This window comes from Schistocerca nitens, chromosome 4, assembly GCF_023898315.1.
Source record: "Schistocerca nitens isolate TAMUIC-IGC-003100 chromosome 4, iqSchNite1.1, whole genome shotgun sequence".
Classification (NCBI taxonomy): Eukaryota; Metazoa; Arthropoda; class Insecta; order Orthoptera; family Acrididae; genus Schistocerca; species Schistocerca nitens.
The window spans coordinates 503204842-503231363 of NC_064617.1; the positions used below are offsets into that span (position 1 = coordinate 503204842).

Consider the following 26522-nt stretch of genomic DNA (forward strand, 5'->3'; position numbering starts at 1 on the left):
AACTTAAGCAACTGGTGCAAATATGGCAAACTTCCTTGATGGCTTACTATCAATTTCCCATTCTTTTATGCTTATCTTGATGACATCTTAATTTTCTCACTTGAAGACACTTCTCACAATATGCAACTCAAACATGTTCTGGATACCCTCTTTCACAATGGTGTCATGATCAATGAAGAGAAATGATAATTTCAACTCAAAGGAGTTGTCTTCCTTGGACAAACTGTAAATGCTCCAAGCACTCACCCCACACCACAATGTATAGAGACTACTCAGCAACTGCCACCATCACAAGACTATCAAGAACTATGTTGGTTCTTAGGCATGATGCATTTCTGCAGAAGACACCTTCCGCAGGCAGCTTCCCCGCTAACACCATTAACGCAATCCCTTGCTGTCAAGAACACAAACAGCAAAAGCAAACTCACATGGACAACTGATATGCAACCTTCTTTTGAATGCATTAAAGAGTGTCTTGCCCAGACCATTACTATGGTGCACCCCCTCCTTATTGCACACCAGACATGAGTTACTCAGCCATCGGCATTGTGCTGCAACAAATGGTGGGGGGCATTCAGCAGGTACTGCATTTTTTTCTCATGCAAGATCATGCAGTCACAAAGCAAGTGGTCTGCTTATAACAGGGAACTACTAGCACTCTACAAAGCAGTGCACTACTTCGTGCAAGACATAGTAGAATGCTTCCTAAATATTTACACTCATCATCGTCCACTCACCAACTCTTTTTGAAACCCATCCAAGGATTCTTGCCACCAACAGTTTTGGCACTTAGACCACATTTATGAGCTTACCATGGATGTCTGCCACCTGAAAGGCATGGAGAAAATTAATGACAGACTATTTCTCATGCATCAGCACCTTGCCATCTCACCTCAACTACAAACACTCTTCTGTGGCACAGTAACAAGATCAACAGTTAAAAGCTCTCATCCATCACCCATCCATGAACCTACAGATCAATGGAGTTTATGTTTCACAAGATCGGGCACACTTCCTTGTACCTCAACAACTCTGCTGAGTTGTCTTCAAGCAGCTCCATAATTTGACTCACCCCAGCATTTGTCAAACCACTCAGTTGATGATGCACTGGTTCATATGGCTACCTCATATCCACCACAACTATATAAATAAATGCCGTGTGGCTAGGGCCTCCTGTCAGGTAGATCATTTGTCTGGTGCAAGTCTTTCAAGTTGTCACCACTTCAGTGACATGCTGTTGATGGGGATGAAATGATGATGATAAGGACAACACAACACCCAGTCCCTGAGTGGAGAAAATCTCTGACCCAGCCAGGTTATCGAACCCGGGCCGTTAGGCATGACATTCCATCGTGCTGACCACTCAGCCACCAGGGGTGAACTCCACCACAACTAACCAGGGCCCACTGTTTGAATCTGCCCTATTCCTAGAACTGTGCAGTATGGCAGGTACAAAGTGATTCCAAAGCACTACAAAGTCCTGTCGAGCAGTGGCACTGCACATTAAAGGCAGCCTCCGTGTGCCGTGGTGGACTATGGACTGAGGCACTATTTTGAATACTTCTGGGAGTCCACACAGCACAAAAACATGAACTCAGAGCCTCATTGGCTGAAATCTCATTTGGCAAAACGCTATCTCTGCCAGCCGACTTTGTGTTCCAAGAACCATCAATTATGCCTCCACACCTATCTGACCTGGTCTTTCATGGCAAGCAACACACTGCTTACCTCCACATACCTCCACTCCTTCCGCACTTGGTGTCTAAAGTCTTTCTACATAAAGTACTTAAAGACTATAACTTTGTAATGTTATGAGATGACATGGTACAACCTGCCCTACATCCTCATACTCAGGCTCCAAAAAGGTGTTTCAAACAGAATATCGTACCTTTCACATACTATTATAAATGGAAAACCCCCAACAGCATCTATTAACCACATCAAACCTGCAAGGACACTACAAATATCTCACTAGACAACAACAACTGTCAAGTTCTCCCCTGTGCTACACCTGTTGACCCTCCACTAATGGAGCCATACTGTCAATCTTCAAATTGTGACTGGACATCCATGAATTCCTCCCCAAAGAAGTCAACATCAAGCTCACAGACATTGACCTCCTCACAGAATGTCAGCATGCAGACTGATGGACTGCAGGTGGCTCCATTGCACAGCACCTCTGTAAGACCATGCTGGCACACATTCATACTATGGCCGCCCCTACTGCATGCTAGCCCACCTCCACAACTACCATCTGGTGTAAATCGCCTCCCAGTGGCTACTCTGCTACAAATGACAATGTTCCTGGAAGACTTCTCCATCTCTGCACAGTCTTTCTTCCTCCACACTTCATGTAACCTCCCTCACAGTGCTCCACACTACCCACACTACAGGGAAAGGGTGGGAGGTGTCTGCCTTACGAGTTCAGATGCTTCTAGTGTGTACACTCCTTTCATTAACAAAAGTGTGCTACTATGTTGTGTGATTATTCATTGTCATCACCACTCATACGCTTTAGCACCAGATTGATGGCCCCAACGACCATCTTTGAACATAATTTCAACATTTCCAATTATTGCACGACCACAATGTTGCTTTGTGCCCTCACTGTGCTGCACAATTTATGCTGTTGGACAATGGTTCTCATGCCAGACATCAGGTGCTATGGATAACACTCTCATGCATCTATGGCAGCGAATTTTGCTGATGACCTCTCCGTTGAGCAGCCTAAACACTGTAATACATTAAACATAGCTGATATCCATTAACAAAATATCCATCCATGAAGCACTTCTTTATTCTGGAATCAAGCAATTACTTCTCCAGTAAGTCATGTCTGTGCCACACAACCAAACAGTTTCTGCAGCTTTGGCATTTCACCATGCTACAGAGTAGCAAGTACAGTCATTTTTAATGTACACACAGGCATTCTGTTTATCAAGTAAACAGGAGTCTGTACTGCTTCTGACAGGAAACAGTTTTCAAGTTTACTGTTCAACAACATCAAGTGAGCCTTGTTTTTAATGTTCCCATTCATGCACTCATGTATTCCATTTGCTTGTTGTGCTCATCTCACAATCAATTCCCTCCTTTTTAAAACAGGTTTTCATTTCATTTGACAAATATTCATCTCTGTTATTGCAGTGAAATCTACCAATTCTCAAACTGAAATAAGGTTTTGCCATATCTTCAGACCATTTAAAGTTTTCTAGTACTACTGGTTTATTTTGCATCACGTGCCGCCTTACCATTGTCATAGCTGACAACATTGATTTCTCTGAATAACATTGCCTTCAGAAGAGTTCCAGTTTTTGCAACATAAATCCCTACCTGCCTTTCAATCATATAGTTAACCAAATCATTAAATGCATCAGTCAAAAAATATTTTTTGAAGACACTACCAGTAATAGAATGGACTTCTAATTCTTTAATTTTGTTTTACCTCCTTGTTTGTGAAGTGATTGGATCACAAAGGAAATCAAATAATCATGCAAAACAAAGAGGGAACTTTACATTGCAGTTAGAATGTCTAAGGACACAACAAAACTTCAGATGAATTTGCGGTTGCGAATAATTGTGAATACTGACTTCCATTAGCTGTAGAATGGAATAATGACAGTGAAAACTCCATTCCACAGCTGATGGAAGTCAGTATTCACAATTGCGAATTCATCTGGTGTGTTTCGTAATAGCTGTGGTTGCCGCATTACATCATCAGCAGAATAACACAGGCACTGGAATATCTTACAACAAAAATTAATCACATAAAATGTACTGTAAGATCCTGGGCAAGTTTAAACAAAAATGAAAATCATTTTATTATGAACATGCAATTGATAACTCAATAATAAAATGAAGACTATTTGGCATATTGTTGGATGGGAGACAGGGAAGAACAAAAGTACTTTAGAGGATTTCAAAATTAAAAATGAAGGAAATATCATATGTAATTCTGAAAACATAGCACATATTTTCAACAAACACTTCTTGTCACTGTCGGAATGAATAGTCTGCTAGGGCTCTTTTAATGAAGCCTTGAGTTTTATGCAAAACATTGTTCCCAGAAATATCAGTAATATCTGTATTAGCTCTATCACAGTATCTGGAACTGAAAGAACAATAATCAGTCTGAAGAATAAAAATTCCACTGGAGTAGATAATATTGCTAACAATTTGTTGAGACACTGCTATGCTCCTATAAGACACACACTTAGCCATATTTCCAATGTGTCTTTGCACCAAGGAGATGTGCTCCACAGACTCAAATATGCTACTGTGAAACCCATCTTCACAAAAGGTGGGAAAGTGGAAGTATACAAGAATTTGGGGACATATAGATAGATTTAATGTTCTCAGTGAAAGACAGTTTGGTTTCTGAAAGGGTCTGTCAAGCAAACAAGGAATCTATGCTTTCATAAATGAAGTTCTGGAGTCTCTAAATGACAAAATGGTGACAACTGGATTATTTTGTGATTTACCAAAAGCCTTTGACACTCTGAACTGCTGAGTACTATTACAGGTAGCTACCTTATAGGAATAACTGGTGTATTGAATAAAAGGTTACAGTCATACCTCTAAGACATGAAGCAGAATGTACTATTTTTGTGGTGGTCTGGCTTCATCAGAGTGGAGAAGTATCAGATTTGGAGTGCCACAAGAATCCATTCTTGCTCCATTCATGTTCCTGATACTTATAAATGACTTATCATGATATAAGACTGCTATCACTGTAAAGATGACATGCTGAGTTGCAGGTAGGCATGACAAACTGACTGTTACACATTTGAGCTTTCAGCCAAAGCTTTCTTCAGAAAGGTAAACACACACACATTCACACAAGTAAGCATGCCTCATGCACACATGAGCCCTATCTCCATTCAATCCATAGCAGCATGAGGTGTGCTTGCTAGTGTGTGGTTTCCTTTCTGAAAAAAGCTTTGGCCATAAGCTCAAATGTGTAACAGTCTTTTTTTCATGTCTGTCTGTAACTCAGTCTGTCGTCTTTACAGTGAGTAGCAGTATATTCTTTTCATGATTTTTTTTATATTCCAATCTGACTTTACTTTGTTTGAATTTACCAAAAAGCACAAAGCTACAATGCAATTTTACAATTTTTGTAGATGGCACCAACATTATGATTGACAGTTTACATGTGAAAATCTTGTAAAATCTATTCTCATCAATTTAGTAAAACAGTTTAGTGTGACTGGACTCTGATTAAACTTTGATAAAACCAGCTTTTTAAAGTCACTGCAATTGCCAAAACTGAGGAAGAGCTAACTGTTAAGTATGCCACACAAATGATAGAAAGAGTTGAAACAACAAAGTTCCTGGTTGTTATGATTAAACGCAGAGTGAACTGATCTCATCATTCTCGTATAATAAACCTTCAGAAGAGACACAGCTCATCAGTTTCTGTGTTATGTATTATATCTGGGAGCAGTGAATAAAACACTATGAAAGCAGCATACTAGAGATACTTCCATTCTCTAATAGTATATGGAATTATATTTTGCAGAAACCAATCCCAAGCAAAGAGAATATTGTTGGCCCAAAAACAAATTATAAGTTCTGTATCCGACAGTGATTCAGATTCCCCACCTAATGTTGAAGTGGACATGTCTGAGGTACTAAGGCAGTGGCATGCCATATAGAGGAGCTGCTGCCAAGATATGCACGTCACAAGGTGTCACACCCAGTGGCAACTGTCTGCCGCTCAGCCTATGGCCCAGGCACAGTGCACGGCTCACTCCTTGCTGTACTTTGTAGCTGTTCATATTGCACCACTGCATGGCCAAGGTGACTTAGTGTGTTTCCAGTCTCAAGTGATTAATGGTATGAAACTGTTGTATTGCTATGTCGACTTTGCTATTTCCCAGATGTGTTAGTGTTTGGCTCATTTCGTGAACTCAAGCTATTGCAGACTTACAGGAACACATGTTCATTTCCCTGTGGTTTGGAATACCCACTGGAAAAAGTGATGATAAACAGTATCTACATATGCCGTGCAGGACAGAAAAGGAAGAATAATGAGAGATGCAGGCTGTAGATGTAGTTATAGAAATCTTGTTTGGAAACTAAAAATTCTTAATATGATTTCCCAGTATGTATACTGAATTGTATAAAAGAAACAGTGAATACCATGAATACAATACAAGGAGAAAACACAATTTCCACAATGATTGCAAATATCTGAAGATGGTGCAGAAGGGAGTGCAGTACAGGAGCATGTATGCTTATAATGCTCTTCCTCCTGATATTAAATGTAAGTTTGATAAGCTCATGTTGAGGGAGTATATGAGACAATTTCTTCTGGGAAGGTCATTTTGCAGTTTGGAAGAGTTTCTTCATCACAATGAGAAACCCTCCTAGAACTCTAAAATTTATGTCTGATGTAATACAATGGAAGACTGAACAGTTATGTAGATAGTCATGTAGCAAACACAGATCTTTTCAGTGGTTTCCTCATTATATTTAATTTGCCATGTCTGTTACATCATGTAATTTGTCATCTAACCACTTACATATACTGAAAATATGATCTAACTTTTGAATTTTGTGTAACATTACTACCTACCTATTGGTGTGTTTAGAAAGATCACGCAAACTGTTATATAGTCCAGTAACAGTATCACAGAAAAGGCCCTTCGCTTGCAAAAAATGAGGTAGTAGATTTTATTTTCTATCATATGCACATAGTTGTGAGAGCACGTAGAATGCAAGTTTTCTACCTTCAAATACCTCAGGATAATTTTTTGTAGCAAAAAAAAAAAAAAAAGTAAAAAATGTTGGCACTTCTTTCAGATTTTCACCTATTGCTCAGAAAATATGCACCCTACCGAAAATTTTACTGTTAACAAAATGACAGCAAATTAAATTTTGCCTCAAATGACCTACTTCAATGTCAGAATTGGTGCAGTCATTTGGCCACAATCAGTTGTCATAGCTTGGTCATTTTTACCAGCCTGGCCAAGAAGTCAACAACAATGTGTGTAATTCAAAAACAGCTACTCCAAATGAAAAAGTCAAGTAATCAAAGTTGTAGAGCATGAAATTTTGTGTTAAAAAAGCATCTAGTTTTTCAGTTTTAAGCAGTATTAAGCATTCACACACTTGAAAGTCAAAGTAATTCCATTTTGTAGCTTTTGTAAGTCGAAGTCATTCAATGAAATGTAATTTCCACTAGGAAGAAATAAATATGTCTCACCTTTGGGTGTAGATGTATCTACAGATCTCCCTTGAATGACATGTCATAAACAGCAAGGCTGCTATCCCCTCCATTCCTTTTATTGTTTCCATTTTTAGTCATGCCCAGTCTTCCTGTGTTATCTGAAGGACACATTCAAAACTCCTTGTCTTCCAAAATTCTCATTTCTGTATTTGAATTTACTTTTGTTGTGTGGTCAGTTCATTTAAAATGAGTGGCCCAAATTGTATGGAGGTGTGTTTTACATGCGATGGCAATTGGGCAGATGGTGATGTGGTAAAAGTGAAACATTAAGGATTGGAAACACTACTACAATCCGGTTAGGATAGGTAAATCACAGTGCATCGTAAGTTATTAACTGGTCTGGCTGAAGTTTATGTGCACAGTGCTTATCAGAAGTACAATAACCCAAAACTGATTAGATCATATTTGACTAGAGGCCCTGCACTGTCAATGTCAAATCTTCAATCATACAAGAAGGTATTTGATTTTAATAAACACTGCTTTTATTGCGGCAAGGAAATTGATGCTAGTTGGGAGGAACTTAGCAGATTTCCCTGTGCGAAACACAATAATGTTCATAAGGTGATGAAACTTGAATTAGGAGATACTGTTATTGGGGTAGCTGAAAAGCAATGTCATGAATGGACCTGTGAAGTACTGGGACATATATTATAACCTCAAAGTTATAACACTTGCATCCTCCACTGTAGCTCTCAAGATAGGGAAGAATAGGATTCCTGCCATAAACCCTTTAACATTGTTTCACAGAATGTGTGTTATCAAGCAGTCTGATAAAGTCTTGAAGTTCTGCTTCTCATCTGAAATTTCCCCACACCCCATGTAATTGTTCAGAGAAGATGATCTCAATAAGGGTACAACATCACTTCTCTATGATGCATTCACACCTCTACAACAGAATGACGAACCCAAAATAAGAAGCTTTGTGGTGGATCATGGTCACCTGCTCCATAAATTAGTTTGGCACATCAAAGAAAACTTTGGAGTCATCTGTATGAAATATGAAACCTATTTGTGAAAGCACTACAGATCCGAAATCACAGTTATATTTGATGGCTACCCAAATGATACTTTGAAAATGGAAACAAAGTCTTCTGAAAGATCTTGTCATTTAAAGACACCAGGTTCTTCATCAGATATCATTTTTGATGAAGATAAAAGTGCTGCAGTCACGCAGAAGAAGTTTTTGTGAATGAGAGCAACAAGAACCACTTGATTTTGATGCTCATGTAGAAATTTATGGATGGAGGTATTCAAGTGCTGCAGGCAAAAGAAGATGCAGATTCATAAATTGTGAAGCAGCTATTTCCCCAAGATGCTGAGTCTGACAGTGTGGCAATCATGAACGAGGACACTGAAGTGCTTGTTCTCCTAATGGATCAAGGAAACAACTACAGTAACTTGTACTTCCATAAACATGGATGAGGGTAATCAGCAGGAGTGTGGTACTCCAGTAGTTCTTCCAATTTCGATCCTGCAGTTTTTAACCATGCGTTCACAGGACACACCACATCCTCTTTTTTTTGGTCAAGGGCAAGGGCATTTACTAAACCTTACAGAGCAAAAGTCACAGTTGATATTAGCACTGTATGGAAATTCCAAATGCGTGACATTGGACAAGCTCAGGTATTAACATTCTGTAAGGTCTGCTCTGAAAAAATCTTTCAAACTTGAAAGGCTACCGCCAACATCAGATACAGCAAGGTGGCACTCATTGTGATCCTACCATCAAGTGCAAACATAGCTGGGGAAGAAAACTGATCCAAGCCAGAAGGGATGGTAGAAAAACATATCAGGCTTGTTTCCTGTGACACTACACACACTACTGAAGATGGTTTCCTGCGCATGCAAAACAGGATGCACAGTATTATGTGGATATCGCACATCTGGACTGAACTGCCAAACACTGTTTTGGCTTATCTTGCAAGAATGTCCAAGAAACTGAGATTGATGAACATGAGGAAGAGATTGAAGATACATTCCAGAACAAGGAAGTTGCTGAAGGTGCCAAAATGGATACTAAAGGCTGGATGCTGGACCAGAACCTGGCACAGTCTCCCAAATGACCTTGATGGAATTGAAATTTGATGAAATGTGAATCTCTGATATTTAAATTGTGTGTGTGTGTGTGTGTGTGTGTGTGTGTGTGTGTGTGTGTGTGTGTGTGTGTTTGTGTGGTTTTTAAATATTGTCATGCCCTTTTGTTTGTTCATTTGAACAAATTTTTATATTACTCATACGTAAATACATATCGGCCATTAATATGTACTTGGTTTTCATTTTAAGAAGCCACTCTTAGCAATTAAGGCATAAATAAAAAAGAATATAAATACACATGACTGAAGAAAATTAAAAAGATATAGATAGAAAGCTTATAGTGTCCATTATGGAGCTGTCTTCCCACTTTAACTGAATAACTTTGACTTTTAAAAAAATTGGCATTCAGGTATATGAACGCTTAATAGTTCCTAACATTGAAGAACTGGATGTTTTTATAACATGAAACAACTCTGATAAAGACATTTTTCATCTGGAGTAGCCCTTTTTGAGTTACGTGTGTTGGAGCCAACTTTTTAGCCAAGTTAGCAAAAATTACTGAACTTTAACAATTGATCAAGGCCAAATGGCTGCCCCAATTTTTACTTCGAAATTGTATCATTCAACGCAAAATGTAATGCTCTTTCATTTTGGCAACAGTAAAATTTTCAGTAGGGTGCATTAGTTTCTGAGTAATAGATGAAAACCTGAAAAAAGTACCAAAATTTCTTGTATTTTTTTGGCCACAAAAAGTTGTCCTGAGGGTTTTGAAGGTCAAACGTACTCTCATCTTTATACACAAGGCAAAAAACTGAAATCCTGTACCTCATTTATTGCAAGCAGAAGGTACGCCTTTACTGGACCAACATTAAATGTAGAAAAGAGGAACTGGCACACACTATATCCTTATGAGGTTATCAATTCAGTTCAATTCAATCACTTTACTCATCCGTTAACAATATACATTGTATGGACATAGTCAATTGCAATACAGTTTCTTCACTGAGAGATTGATGGAGTATGAAACAAATAAAAAAATAAATAAATAAAACAACGCATTTAACTGTATCTATACTACAACTACTACTACTAACACTAATACTTCTCTCTCTCTCTCTCTCTCACACACACACACACACACACACACACAAATTAAGTGAAGCAACTGTCAGAAACAGCCTTAATAAACAAACATCAATAAACTACTGTAATACTGTAATCTATTTGTGGTTGCTTGAGCTACATATACATAGTAAAATCAATGGAAAAGCCTGCTCCTTGGAGGGTGAGAGAGAGAGAGAGAGGGGGGGGGGGGGGGGGGGGGGGAAAGAAAAGAAAGAAAGAAAGAAAACTGCTGATTCTTCAGTTACAAGAAATAGCTGCTGTTCATTTCCCAATCATAGCTCAGTATTTGCAAGCCCACCATGGCATTAATAATAGTAGTTACCCATTAACTATACAACAGAGGTCTCGTCTGATGACAATGAGCATTGCTACATGTCAAGCAGCTAACAAGGACCTTCAATTATTGAATCTAACTACAACTTGTACAACTCTGTACCCTAAGCAAGGAGATAAAAGTAACATGGAAATTACTTTTCCAGTTATTGTCAGTTCTATAAATGTGTATTTGTAGAAGTTGAGACTTTCATTGTTTCTTGATTTGCAGCTTTTGTTTCATAATTTTTATCATATAGCAGCTGAGTTCTACTTCCTAATTTCTGTCAAATTTTCTAAAGCTACTATTTTTTTTTCCAAAATATAAAGTAATTTATCTCTAACTGTATACAGTCCACTTATTTTATCCAGACTAAAATATATACCACATTTTTCCTTTATAGCTCACTTTCCATTTCTTCATTGGTGTAACAGGTTTAAACAGGATCCCTTCAGCACCAAATTCATTATCATTAGCTCCAAACAAAACAGTATCTGGTATTTTTTGACTGCACAGAAGACCTATTCCAGGCACCTACAATTGATAAAATTCTTAAAAAGTTTATGCATATTAAGAAAAATGTAATGTACTTTAAAGTAAACGTTTATTCAGCAAACAAATAGTCTTATTGTTTACTCACAATTAAATAGCAAAGACCATTTATCACCCCTAATGGTCTTCGTTCACTACCAGCGACAAAATAAAAACCTTTCTTGTTGGTTGCCATGAAGAACACTGCATCAAATGCCTGAAAAAAATAAGCAATGAGTTTATATAAATTCTTTTATTGAGTCACCAAACTTTTGTAAGTAATTATTTGACATCAAAAAATTGGTATTAACACCACTGTACTCTATGATATACATTAATGTTCAAAGTAAGATATGTGTACTATTTTTAACCCTAATAGAAGGCAAAGAGAGGGGGGTGGGGGGTGTCAGGCAAGGAGGAAAGAAGGCACCATAAAGGTGTGTTTACACCTATGCACCTTGTGGCTAATTGCTTGTGGCTGTAGCTTGCCTCACATGTAAGTGCTGGAGCCCAGCATTAACACAGGTGTGAATGGAACTCGTATGCACATGTTAAGAAAAAAGCACGCAACCTACATGCGTGCCTCTACTTCCGTGTAGGGCAGCATACAGCCACACGGTGATGAGCCGCAAGATGCACAGGTGTAAAGGCACTGTGTTCCTTCAGTCCCATCATGAAGTGTTCAGGGACATGGAATAGGTTATTATACATTAACAGGAAGAAACAGCCATTGGAAGCTTCTTCTGTAAAGTATATCAACAACCAATTACAACTACTGCTAATCTGTCCATGTTTTTCATTATAAAAATTACTTTATTATTACTTCTTTTTCATGCACTCTACTGGGGTTATTATATTAATTATTAGCAAACTTCCACCATCCTCTTATAAATTTGATTAGTTGTTTTTATCTACTGCTTCACAAAAATAAGCATTTTTAATGGTTCTGATTCTTGAAGGTGTTATCTACATACTAAAAAGTTTAAACAGAATTGCTGCACCATAAAGAACGTCTTTTGATAGAAGTGCTGTTCAGGTTAGTTAACTTAATAATTTGAAATGTTATTTATAATTTCATTGTTACAGAAGTTTAATTTTAGTGCAAGCAGTATTAGTGTATCTGCTGATAGCAGGTACTGTTGCAATGAGGTAATACATAACAACAATCTATTCCAAGAAAATTAAGTTTTATTTTTTGGTTTCTACAAGAATATTAGTATAAAATTACCCCTTCATTGTTCAGATTTTTATATGTCATATAATCTTAATTATTGATGCCATAAAGTGGGGTGACTTGGAACAGCGAGGCGACTCTGAACAGCAATTTAACGTCTTTTTAAAGTAAATGTTGCCTTCTAGTATGTAAATATGGAACTAAGGTCAGAGTCATTAAATATCACTAACACCAGAAAATAAAATAATTTGCTGGAAATGTAAGTTCCTTCACAAACACAAAAACATTGGAGCCTTGAGCAGCCACTGGTGAAGTATCAGTGCAGCAGCAGTGCGGTAGCGAGTCGCATATTTAGCTTTCATATTTGTTTTGTAGTTTGATTCTTAATTTCTTTCCAAGTGTTTGTGCGCTTGCATATTTAATTACATACAATCCTTGTGTATTCTCATATTTGAGAGGAGTAATATCGCTTATTGATTTTGTGGAGTCGTTAGATATTAGCAGTAGGATGGATAGGGTGTGAGCATGCTGTGTGTGCAGGCGCAGGAGGAGCTGGCCGCAGTTCGCGAGCAGCTGAGCGCTCTGTTGGCCACGGTCAGCCGCCTTCAGGCTGCTGCCTCGAGGTGCAGTGACGGCGGAGGGTCTGTCGCATCGCTTGAGACACCCCAGGTGTCGCTTGCTGCGTCCGCTGACTCAGCCGATGAGGCACCTTCTAGTGTACCCGGCGCGTTGGGGCCGTCCTCACCTCAGGCTGAGTGGCGGACTGCAATGCGTTCGCATCACTCAAGGCGGAGGGTCAATGTGGAGGCTGTCCGGCTGGCCTCGCCCGTTCGTCCTGTCAGTGGGCAGGTGGCCACTCCTTCAGCAGGGCTCGAGCAGGCACACGGGGGCAAAGGCTTGCTGGTTATTGGGAGCTCCAATGTTAGGCGGGTGATGGAGCCCCTTATGGAAATAGCGTACAGGGCTGGAAAGAAATCCAACGTGCACTCAGTTTGTCTGCCGGGGGGTCACATGCAAGATGTGGAGGCGGCCTTGCCTGCGGCTATCAAGCGTACGGGGAGCAGTCGTCTGCAAGTAGTTGCCCACGTCGGCACCAATGATGCCTGTCGCTTGGGTTCTGAGGCAATACTCAGTTCGTACGAGGGGCTGGCAGATTTGGTGAAGACCGCTGGCCTCGCACGCGGGGTGCAAGCAGAGCTCTCTATTTGCAGCATCATTCCCAGGGAGGATCGAGGTCCTTTAGTTTGGAGCCGAGTGGAGGGTCTCAACCAGAGGCTTCGTCGACTCTGTGACGGTCTTGGCTGCAGATTTATAGACTTGTGCTATTGGGTGGGGAATAGTAGGATGCCCCTAGATAGGTCAGGGGTGCACTACACAAAGGAAGCAGCTACTCGGGTAGCAGAGTACTTGTGGCATGCATATGGGAGTTTTTTAGGATAGGCAGTAGCGCGAGGTGTCCTGATGAACACTCACCAATCGACATGCAGGCAGGGGAATCAGGACGCACTCAATGTAAAGACACTTCAGCTATCAAGATATTAGCAGTAAATTTTCAGAGTGTTTGGAATAAAGTTCCTGAATTTACTGCCCTCCAGGAAGCGTGTGGCGTACAAATTATTTTCGGGACTGAGACCTTTGCAGAACCCTGAGATAGGAAGTTCTGAAATATTTAGTGAGAGTTGGAACGTGTATTGGAAAGACAGATTAAACACCGTAGGAGGTGGTGTCTTCATTGCAGTTGACAAAAATATTGTGTCTACTGAGGTCGAAGTAGAGTGTGATTGTGAAGTTATGTGGACACGTTTAACAGGCTAGGGGAAATAATGTTAATTGTGGGGTGTTATTATCAGCCAGCAGGTTCCACCGTGAGAGTTCTAGAATCATTCAAAGCGAGTCTACATTCTGTATCGCAGAAGTACCTGGATCATGATATATTAGTCGGAGGCGACTTCAACCTACCTAGTATAGACTGGGATGTCTATGGATTCATTACAGGTGGTACACAAAAGCCGTCGTGTGAATTACTTTTGAACACACTATCCGAAAACTGTCTTGAGCACCTAAATTGACAGCCAACATGTAATGGAAATATTTTAGATCTGGTAGCCACAAACAGACCAGACCTCATCGACAGTGTCAGTGTTGAGACAGGGATTAGTGATCATGATGTTGTCATTACGACTATGGTTACGAAAGTTAAAAAGATGGTCAAGAAGGCTAGGAGAGTATTCTTACTAGAAAGAGCAGATAAGCAGTTGTTAGCATCCCACTTAGTAAATGAATCAACTTCATTTACGTCTGGTATGATGGGAGTGGAAGAATTATGGGCAAATTTTAAACACATTGGACAAGCATGTGCCCAAAAAGTGGGTTACGGATGGAAAAGACCCATCGTGGTTTAACAGCGCAATTCAGAGAATGCTCAGGAAGCAAAGAGAGTTGCACTCGCAGCACAAGAAAGATTGGGAGAATGAGGACAGGCAAAAGTTAGTAGAGATTCATGCTGCTGTAAAAAGAGTGATGCGCGAAGCATTCAACCACTACCACCATCATACCTTAGCAAAAGATCTTGCTGAAAACCCAAGGAAATTCTGGTCTTACATAAAATCGGTAAGCGGGTCGAAGGCTTCCATCCAGTCACTCACTGATCAGTTGGGCCTGGCAACGGAAGACAGCAAAACGAAAGCTGAAATTTTAAATCTAGCATTTGAGAAATCTTTCACGTAGGAGGATCGTATAAAGATACCACTGTTTGAGTCTCGTACAGATTCCCATATGGAGGACATAGTGATAGCATCCCTGGGGTTGTGAAGCAGCTGAATGGGTTGAAAATAAATAAATCGCCAGGACCTGATGGAATTCCAATTCGGTTTTACAGAGAGTACTCTACTGCATTGGCTCCTTGCTTAGCTTGCATTTATCGTGAATCTCTTGCCCAATGTAAAGTCCCAAGCGACTGGAAAAAAGTGCACGTGACGCCTGTATATAAGAAGGGTAGAAGGACAGATCCTCAAAATTACAGACCAATATCCTTAACATCGGTTTGTTGCAGGATTCTTGAACATATTCTCAGTTTGAATACAGTCAATTTCCTTGAGACAGAGAAGTTGCTGTCCATGCATCAGCACGGCTTTAGAAAGCATCGCTCCTTCGAAACACAACTCGCCCTTTTTTCACATGATATCTTGCGAACCATGGATGAAGGGTATCAGACGGATGCCATATTCCTTGACTTCCGGAAAGTGTTTGACTCGGTGCCCCACTGCAGACTCCTAACTAAGGTATGAGCATATGGGATTGGTTCCCAAGTAGGTGAGTGGCTCGGAGACTTCTTAAGTAATAGAACCCAGTACGTTGTCCTCGATGGTGAGTGTTCGTCGGAGGTGAGAGTATCATCTGGAGTGCCCCAGGGAAGTGTGGTAGGTGCACTACTGTTTTCTATCTACATAAATGATCTTTTGGAAAGGGTGGATAGCAATGTGCAGCTCTTTGCTGATGATGCTGTGGTCTACAGGAAGGTGTCATTGTTGAGTGACTGTAGGAGGATACAAGATGACTTGGACAGGATTTGTGATTGGTGTAAAGAATGGCAGCTAACTCTAAATATAGATAAATGTAAATTAATGCAGATGAATAGGAAAAAGAATCCTGTAATGTTTGAATACTCCATTAGTGGTGTAGCGCTTGACACAGTCATGTCGATTAAATATTTGGGCGTAACATTGCAGAGTGATATGAAGTGGGACAAGCATGTAATGGTAGTTGTGGGGAAGGCGGATAGTCGTCTTCGGTTCATTGGTAGAATTTTGAGAAGACGTGGTTCATCTGTAAAGGACCGCTTATAAAACACTAATACGACCTATTCTTGAGTACTGCTCGAGCGTTTGGGGTCCCTATCAGGTCGGATTGAGGGAGGACATAGAAGCAATTCAGAGGCGGGCTGTTAGATTTGTTACTGGTAGGTTTGATCATCACGCGAGTGTTACGGAAATGCTACAGGAACTCAGGTGGGAGTCTCTAGAGGAAAGGAGGCATTCTTTTCATGAATTGCTACTGAGGAAATTTAGAGAAACAACATTTGAGGCTGACTGCAGTACAATTTTACTGCTGCCAACTTACTTTCGCGGAAAGATGACAAAGATAAGATAAGAGAGATTAGGGCTTGTACAGAGTCATATAGGCAGTAATTTTTCCCTCGTTCTGTTTGGGAGTGGAATAGGGAGAGAAGATGCTAGTTGTGGTACGAGGTACCCTCCGCCATGCACCATATGGTGGATTGCGAAGTATGTATGTAGATGTAGATGTAGACATTTGCCTATTATTAGAAGCATTTTGAGTTTAGAATTTGAAACGAGTTTTTGTGGGCAAGGTTACCAGTTGAATGAATATTAACAGAAAGCATAAAAATGTTATATTAATCCTTTGGTGTCATAAAAAAATAAAATATGAAGGCTCGTCTTTCAAGGGGTGACTTTGGACAGTGCCTTCCATATTCTTTGACACATCAGCTCCATGGAAAATATGTTTTAGTGAAGCTTTCTCCAAAGAAAAGCGTAAAATATTATGTTGGACGTGATGAAATTTTACTTCTGAGGAAATGGCATTCCAAGGTGGAATCAGATGAAGCATTTTTTTGTGCGACATAATGTTCCCAATGTGTCAGGTTTTGAGAAAGATGGCATTTGTAAGATTCTATGTGATTATAAGGTAGATAGAAAGGGAAGGAGTCATTTTGAGTTTAAATTTGATGTCTATGATATCTGCCGGAGTAGAAACTCTTTCCTGAGAACTTCCTTTTTGTGTAGGGTGTTTACAGATGCATTTCTTTAAAATGTGATAACTTTTTATCATTACTTTTATTGCAGTCATACAGACTGTTTTGAAATGATGTTGTTGTTGTTGTGGTCTTCAGTCCTGAGACTGGTTTGATGCAGCTCTCCATGCTACTCTATCCTGTGCAAGCTTCTTCATCTCCCAGTACCTACTGCAACCTACATCCTTCTGAATCTGCTTAGCGTATTCATCTCTTGGTCTCCCTCTACGATTTTTACCCTCCACGCTGCCCTCCAATGCTAAATTTGTGATCCCTTGATGCCTCAAAACATGTCCTACCAACTGATCCCTTCTTCTAGTCAAGTTGTGCCACAAACTTCTCTTCTCCCCAATCCTATTCAATACCTCCTCATTAGTTACGTGATCTACCCACCTTATCTTCAGCATTCTTCTGTAGCACCACATTTCGAAAGCTTCTATTCTCTTCTTGTCCAAACTGATTATCGTCCATGTTTCACTTCCATACATGGCTACACTCCATAGAAATACTTTCAGAAACGACTTCCTGACACTTAAATCGATACTCGATGTTAACAAATTTCTCTTCTTCAGAAACGATTTCCTTGCCATTGCCAATCTACATTTTATATCCTCTCTACTTCGACCATTATCAATTATTTTACTCCCTAAATAGCAAAACTCCTTTACTACTTTAAGTGTCTCATTTCCTAATCTAATCCCCTCAGCATCACCCAATTTAATTTGACTACATTCCATTATCCTCATTTTGCTTTTGTTGATGTTCATCTTATATCCTCCTTTCAAGGCGCTGTCCATTCCGTTCAACTGCTCTTCCAAGTCCTTTGCTGTCTCTGACAGAATTACAATGTCATCGGCGAACCTCAAAATTTTTACTTCTTCTCCATGAATTTTAATACCTACTCTGAATTTTTCTTTTGTTTCCTTTACTGCTTGCTCAATATACAGATTGAATAACAACGGGGAGAGGTTACAACCCTGTCTCACTCCTTTCCCAACCACTGCTTCCCTTTCATGCCCCTCGACTCTTATAACTGCCATCTGGTTTCTGTACAAATTGTAAATAGCCTTTCGCTCTCTGTATTTTACCCCTGCCACCTTCAGAATTTGAAAGAGAGTATTCCAGTTAACGTTGTCAAAAGCTTTCTCTAAGTCTACAAATGCTAGAAACGTAGGTTTGCCTTTCCTTAATCTTTCTTCTAAGATAAGTCGTAAGGTTAGTATTGCCTCACATGTTCCAACATTTCTACGGAATCCAAACAGATCTTCCCCGAGGTCGGCTTCTACCAGATTTTCCATTCATCTGTATAGAATTCGTGTTAGTATTTTGTAGCGGTGGCTTATTAAACTGATAGTTCGGTAATTTTCACATATGTCAACACCTGCTTTCTTTGGGATTGGAATTATTATATTCTTCTTGAAGTCTGAGGGTATTTCGCCTGTCTCATACATCTTGCTCACCAGATGGTAGAGTTTTGTCATGACTGGTTCTCCCAAGGCCATCAGTAGTTCTAATGGAATGTTGTCTACTCCCGGGGCCTTGTTTCGACTCAGGTCTTTCAGTGCTCTGTCAAACTCTTCACGCAGTATCTTATCTCCCATTTCATCTTCATCTACATCCTCTTCCATTTCCATAATATTGTCCTCAAGTACATCGCCCTTGTATAAACCCTCTATATACTCCTTCCACCTTTCTGCCTTCCCTTCTTTGCTTAGAACTGGGTTTCCATCTGAGCTCTTGATATTCATACAAGTTGTTCTCTTCTCTCCAAAGAACTCTTTAATTTTCCTGTAGGCAGTATCTATCTTACCCCTAGTGAGACAAGCCTCTACATCCTTACATTTGTCCTCTAGCCATCACTGCTTAGCTATTTTGCACTTCCTGTCGATCTCATTTTTTAGACGTTTGTATTCCATTTTGCCTGCTTCATTTACTGCATTTTTATATTTACTCCTTTCATCAATTAAATTCAATATTTCTTCTGTTGCCCAAGGATTTCTATTAGCCCTCGTCTTTTTACCTACTTGATCCTCTGCTGCCTCCACTACTTCATCCCTCAGAGCTACCCATTCTTCTTCTACTGTATTTCTTTCCCCCATTCCTGTCAATTGTTCCCTTATGCTCTTCCTGAAACTCTCTACAACCTCTGGTTTTTTCAGTTTATCCAGGTCCCATCTCCTTAAATTCTCACCTTTTTGCAGTTTCTTCAGTTTCAATCTGCAGTTCATAACCAATAGATTGTGGTCAGAATCCACATCTGCCCCTGGAAATGTCTTACAATTTAAAACCTGGTTCCTAAATCTCTGTCTTACCATTATATAATCTATCTGATACCTTTTAGTATCTCCAGGATTCTTCCAGGTATACAACCTTCTTTTATGATTCTTGAACCAAGTCTTAGCTATGATTAAGTTATGCTCTGTGCAAAATTCTACAAGGCGGCTTCCTCTTTCATTTCTTCCCCCCAATCCATATTCACCTACTATGTTTCCTTCTCTCCCTTTTCCTACTGACGAATTCCAGTCACCCATGACTATTAAATTTTCGTCTCCCTTCACTACCTGAATAATTTCTTTTATCTCGTCATACATTTCATCAATTTCTTCATCATCTGCAGAGCTAGTTGGCATATAAACTTGTACTACTGTAGTAGGCTTGGGCTTCGTGTCTATCTTGGCCACAATAATGCGTTCACTATGCTGTTTGTAGTAGCTAACCCGCACTCCTATTTTTTTATTCATTATTAAACCTACTCCTGCATTACCTCTATTTGATTTTGTATTTATAACACTGTAATCACCTGACCAAAAGTCTTGTTCCTCCTGCCACCGAACTTCACTAATTCCCACTATATCTAACTTTAACCTATCCATTTCCCTTTTTAAATTTTCTAACCTACCTGCCCGATTAAGGGATCTGACATTCCACGCTCCGATCCGTAGAACGCCAGTTTTCTTTCTCCTGATAACGACGTCCTCCTGAGTAGTCCCCGCCCGGAGATCCGAATGGGGGACTATTTTACCTCCGGAAAATTGTACCCAAGAGGACGCCATCATCATTTAATCATACAGTAAAGCTGCATGTCCTCGGGAAAATTTACGGCTGTAGTTTCCCCTTGCTTTCAGCCGTTCGCAGTACCAGCACAGCAAGGCCATTTTGGTTAATGTTACAAGGCCAGATCAGTCAATCATCCAGACTGTTGCCCCTGCAACTACTGAAAAGGCTGCTGCCCCTCTTCAGGAACCACATGTTTGTCTGGCCTCTCAACAAATACCCCTCCGTTGTGGTTGCACCTACGGTACGGCCATCTGTATCGCTGAGGCACGCAAGCCTCCCCACCAATGGCAAGGTCCATGGTTCATGGGGGGTTGAAATGATATGGTTTTAAATAATTTTCTTACTTTGTAAGTAGCTCAGCATCCATTTCCATTATTAGCAAAATTAAGTCGTAATCACACGAACAGTTTCAAGTGACTAAAGAAAACTCATAAAAAATACTCAATTTTTTAAATAAGTTACTTTCAAAACTATATTTATATACAAAATACCATGCTGTTTCATGTAATAGAGGGGTCATTTAACAGTAATTGACAAGATTCCCTCAGAATAGGTAAATGTTTCCGTGTTCAAAGTGACCCTGACCCATGGCGTGAAAGTGAACAGTAAAAATTTTAAAAAAGTAAACTAAGCATGGGGGACAAAAATGTATAATGTGCTTTATTATATTCAGCAACACCTCTTGCAACTTCCCAAAATGTTTCATGTCAATGCATCTACATCTACATCTACATCCATACTCCGCAATCCACCTGACGTGTGGCGGAAGGTACCTTGAGTACCTCTATTGGTTCTTCCTTCTATTCCAGTCTCGTATTGTTCGTGGAAAGAAAGATTGTCAGTATGCCACTGTGTGGGTTCTAATCTCTCTGATTTTATCCTCATGGTCTCTTCGTGAGATATACGTAGGAGGGAGCAATATACTGCTTGACTCCTCGGTGAAGGTATGTCGTCGAAACTTCAACAAAAGCCCGTACTGAGCTACTGAGCATCTCTCTTGCAGTCTTCCACTGGAGTTTATCTAACATCTCTGTAACGCTTTCACAATTACTAACTGATCCTGTAACGAAGCGCTCTGCTTTCCGTTGGATCTTCTCTATCTCTTCTATCAACACTATCCGGTACGGATCCCACACTGGTGAGCAGTATTCAAGCAATGGGTGAACAAGTGTACTGTAACCTACTTCCTTTGTTTTTGGACTGTGTTTCCTTAGGATTCTTCCAATCAATCTCAGTCTGACATCTGCTTTACCGACAAGTAATTTTATATGGTCATTCCATTTTTAATCACTCCTAACGCCTACTCCCAGATAATTTATGGTATTAACTGCTTCCAGTTGCTGACCTGCTATATTGTAGGTAAATGACAAAGGATCTCTCATTCTATGTATTTGCAGCACATTACACTTGTCTACATTGAGATTCAATTGCCATACCCTGCACCATGTGTCAATTCATTGCAGATCCTCATTCATTTCAGTTCAATTTTCCATTGTGACAACCTCTCGATATACTACAGCATCATCCGCAAAAAGCCACAAGGTCATTTATATATATTGTGAATAGCAACAGTCCTACAACACTCCCCTGCGGCACACCTGAAATCACTCTTACTTCGGAAGACTTCTCTCCATTGAGAATGACATGCTGCATTCTGTTGTCTAGGAACTCTTCGATCCAATCACACAATTGGTCTGTTAGTCCATATGCTCTTGCTTTGTTCATTAAATGACTGTGGGGAACTGTATCAAATGCCTTGTGGAAGTCAAGAAACACGGCATCTACCTGGGAACCCGTGTCTATGGCCCTCTGAGTCTCGTGGACAAATAGCACGAGCTGGGTTTCACACGATCGTTTTTTTCGAAACCCATGCTGATTCCTACAGAGTAGATTTCTAGTCTCCAGAAAAATCATTATAGTCGAACATAATACGTGTTCCAAAATTCTACAACTGTTTGACATTAGAGATATAATTCTATAGTAGAGACATAGTTCTATAGTTCTGCACATCTGTTCAATGCCCCTTCTGGAAAACGGGGATGACCTATGGCCTTTTCCAATCTTTTGGAACACTACATTCTTCTAGAGACCTATGGTACACCGCTGCAAGAAGGGGGGGGGGGGGGGGGGGGGGGGAGAGGGGGGGGCAAGTTCCTTCATGTACTCTGTGAAAATCGAACTGGTATCCCAACGGGTCCAGTGGCCTTTCCTCTTTTGAGCGATTTTGATCATTTTTCTATCCCTCTGTTATCTATTTCGATATCTACCATTTTGTCATCTGTGTGACAATCTAGAGAAGGAACTACAGTGCAGTCTTCCTCTGTGAAACAGCTTTGGAAAAAGACATTTAGTATTTCGGCCTTTAGTCTGTCATCCTCTCTTTCAGTGCCATTTTGGTCACAAAGTGTCTGGAAATTTTGTTTTGATCCACCTACCACTTTGACATAAGACCAAAATTTCTTAGGATTTTCTGCTAAGTCAGTACATAGGACATTACTTTTGAATTTGTTGAACGCCTCTTGCATAGCCCTCCTCACACTACATTTCGCTTCATGTAATTTTCGTTTGTCTGCAAGGCTTTGGCTATGTTTATGTTTGCTGTGAAGTTCCCTTTGCTTCTGTAGCAGTTTTCTAACTCGGTTGTTGTATCACGGTGGCTCTTTTCCATGTCTTACAATCTTGCTTGGCTCATACTCATCTAATGCATATTGTACGATGGTTTTGAACTTTGTCCACTGATCCTCAACACTATCTGTAATTGAGATAAAACTTTTGTGTTGAGCCGTCAAGTACTCTAAAATCTGCTTTTTGTCCTTTTGCTAAACAGAAAAATCTTCCTACCTTTTCTAATATTTCTGTTTATGGCTGAAATCACCAATGCTGTAACCACTTTATGATTGCTGATTCCCTATTCTGCATTAACTGTTTCAAATAGTTTGGGTCTGTTTGTCACCAGAAGGTCTAATATGTTATTGCCATGAGTCAGTTCTCTGTTTAACTGCTCAAGATAGTTTTCGGATAATGCACTTAAAAAAAATTCACTGGATTCTTTGTCCCTGCCACCTGTTATAAATGTTTGAGTCTCCCAGTCTATATCGGGTAAATTAAAATCTCCACCCAAAACTATAACATGGTCAGGAAATCTACTCAAAATATTTCCCAAATTTTCCTTCAGGTGTTCTGCCACAACAGCTGCTGAGCCAGGGTGTCTATAGAGACATCAAATTACCATGTTTGAGCCTGCTTTAACTGTGACCTTCACCCAAATTATTTCACATTTTGGATCTCTGTCAATTTCCTTCGATACTATTGCACTTTTTATTGCTACAAACATGCCTCCCCCTTCACTGTCCAGCCTGTCTCTGCGGTATACACTCCAATCTGAGTTTAGAATTTCATTACTGTTAACATCTGGTTGCAGCCAACTTTCCATCCCTAGTACTATGTGGGCATTGTGACCATTTATTAATGAGAGCAGTTCTCGGACCTTTCTATAGACACTCCTGTAGTTTACTATTACCACATTAACATAGTCATTCCCTGTTGTGTTTTGCCTACTGCTACCTTGTCACATCTCAGGAGGCATCTTCAATATCTTGAAAAGTTTGTTTAATTTACAAAAATGAATTTAAAGTGTTCAAAGTCACCCCACTTTAGGGTATTTTATATCAAAAGAACTGTTCATATCAGTCATGAGAAAACTTTTGTAAACATTTTTAATCTTCTTTTCTAAATAAAAGTATCATTTGTCAATACTTTTCACTGTGTGTCTTCACCAAACTTCATTAAATTACATACTTAAGCTTTTTTGAAATATGTTTAAATTAAACAATACAATTATTGTAAAATAACAGAGGTACATAGTTCCACAGAGAGCTATCTCATATATGACTAAATTTGAGAAAAACAAGATTTCACCACATTTTTGTAACGCTATATTTTTGCACAACTTTTTTGAGTTCAGTAAGCAGGCAATAAATTTAAAATTATCTGTTTTACTTTTTTGAACACAAACTTTATTTTTAAGAAAGTAAGCCAGTATTACAAATGAATAATTTTAAAACAGTGTCATTTATGCATTTGAAAAGAACTGAAAATATAAGTAATGTAATATGTTAAGTTTCTTCACTAGTATCATTGCAATCTCCACTGTTTGATGCTGTTAAAGTATCATTAAACAAAACATAAACTCATAGGATGAGAGCCCTAATGGATTTCATAGTTTCAGTACAGCAAGATCTCTTCCTTCTAGAAACAAAGATGTTAACTCTGCCACGTGTGTAATGCATCTCTTTGATGTTGAATAATTCTGCTTTTCCACACTCCCAGCTACAGTATGATATTTTTGTAGAATAATGCAGTTAACCCTTTTTTACTGCTGCAACTTTCATGATGTCTAAATACACTCCTGGAAATTGAAATAAGAACACCGTGAATTCATTGTCCCAGGAAGGGGAAACTTTATTGACACATTCCTGGGGTCAGATACATCACATGATCACACTGACAGAACCACAGGCACATAGACACAGGCAACAGAGCATGCACAATGTCGGCACTAGTACAGTGTATATCCATGCTGGATTTGTCAAAGACCTACTCTCTTTCTCCTGATCCCTGCAATGGAAGCACTTCTTTGGTGTCAACCCGTCCAAGCAAAACCACCCTAATTCCAACACTGAACTCTGCCTCTTCGAGTTTGTACCACCATCCAACTGTGATCCCCCCCCCACACACACACACCTAACCACACACTGGCCACCTTCCAGGAATTCCTTACCTCCAGCTTAGCCTTGCCATCCTTTCCAAGGTCCCTTCCTTACAACACCAACCTTTCAGTAGTAGAAAGAACAGCCATACACAACCTCAAAACAAATCCTGACGTAATCATCCTACCTGCAGAGAGAGGTTCCACCACTGTTGTTATGAATTGCAGTGATTACTTGGCAGAAGGCCTCTGCCAATTGTCTGACTCCTCCACCTACAAACTTTGCCAGAGTGATCTCATCCCAGAAGTCCGACACAAACTCCAATCCTTGCTTAAAGCCTTAGGCCTTAGGCCCTTCCCAGAACATCCCCCCTGAATCCATTTCCCTCCTCACTCCTATGACACCCCACACACACACCTTTTACATGCTCCCAACATCCACAAACTCTACAATCCTAGATGCCCCATTGTGGATGAGTATTGTGCCCCCACTAAAAGAATTTCAACATTCATTGATCAACACCTCCAACCAATTGCCCATAATCTAGCCTCCAAAGTCAAAGATACCAACCATTTCCTTCACCATCCCCACCCCTTTACCTCCTGGACACTATTCATCACTGTTGACAGCACCTCCCTATTCATGCCCATAGTCTTACAGCTATAGAATACTGCCTTTCCCAATGTCCTTCACACTCCAAACCCACTACCTCATTCCTCATGCACCTTACAAACTTTATCGTAGCCCACAACTACTTTTCATTTGAAGGGAAGGTATATAAACAAATACACAGCACAGCCATGGGCACCCACATGGCACCCTCCTATGCCAACCTTTCTATGGGCCGTCTAGAGGAGACCTTCCTCACCTTCCAAAACACCAAATCCCTAGTCTGGTTCAGAGTACCTGCATTTCGACAGTTGCCATCCCTCTCAAAAAAAGACAGGCACTATTCCTCAGACCTAGTCCACAAACAGATCGCCCCCAGAGGCTCAGCATTCATTTGCTGGGTACGGGCTTGGCAACCCCGGGGTTCCCGAGCTGGTGACTGGTAAGTGCCGCCAGTCTCCTGTCACTATAAGCTCTGGGCATGCTTCAGTGACCACCGTGCAGCGTGACGGTGGAACGTTGTGTGTCTCAGGGAATGGGGATCTTGGCTTGACCACCTGGTTTGCGAGGATGGACTAAACCTCTATAAAAAACCTCTCAATCACAAGGTGTGCTGCATGATGATGAGATGCATGGCTCTTGAGGTGGAACAGTCGTTAGCAGGCAACCTCTGGGGAACCTGCCACACCTCAGTTGTATAAGGATTACCTAGGCATGCGGGGCTCTGTCTAGGTGGACTTCTAGTTCCCTAGCTGCTTGTGGGACTGAGATGGAACCCTCGAACTTTTATTCTTCTCCTCACAGCGGAAAGGGTGGCTCGTGTAGCCAGTCCTCCTGATTCCATTAGTTGTAACAGAACACATGCTGCTTTGCAGAATGTGTTTCTTCTAGTTAAAAGAAAAGAGGAGAGTTTTGATAAATTTTCA

General features: G+C 40.2%; 1 protein-coding gene across 1 annotated transcript in view; it reads right to left on the reverse strand.

Moving 5' to 3' along the window:
* LOC126253152 (uncharacterized) overlaps window positions 1–26522 on the reverse strand; it is a 287906-nt gene that overhangs the window by 165971 nt on the left and 95413 nt on the right. Inside the window, exons 3-4 of the mRNA XM_049954308.1 lie at window positions 11344–11451; window positions 11089–11237 (exon numbers count right to left, since the gene is read on the reverse strand). Of these exons, the coding sequence (XP_049810265.1) occupies window positions 11089–11237; window positions 11344–11451 (257 nt within the window). The remainder of the gene's footprint in view (window positions 1–11088; window positions 11238–11343; window positions 11452–26522) is intronic.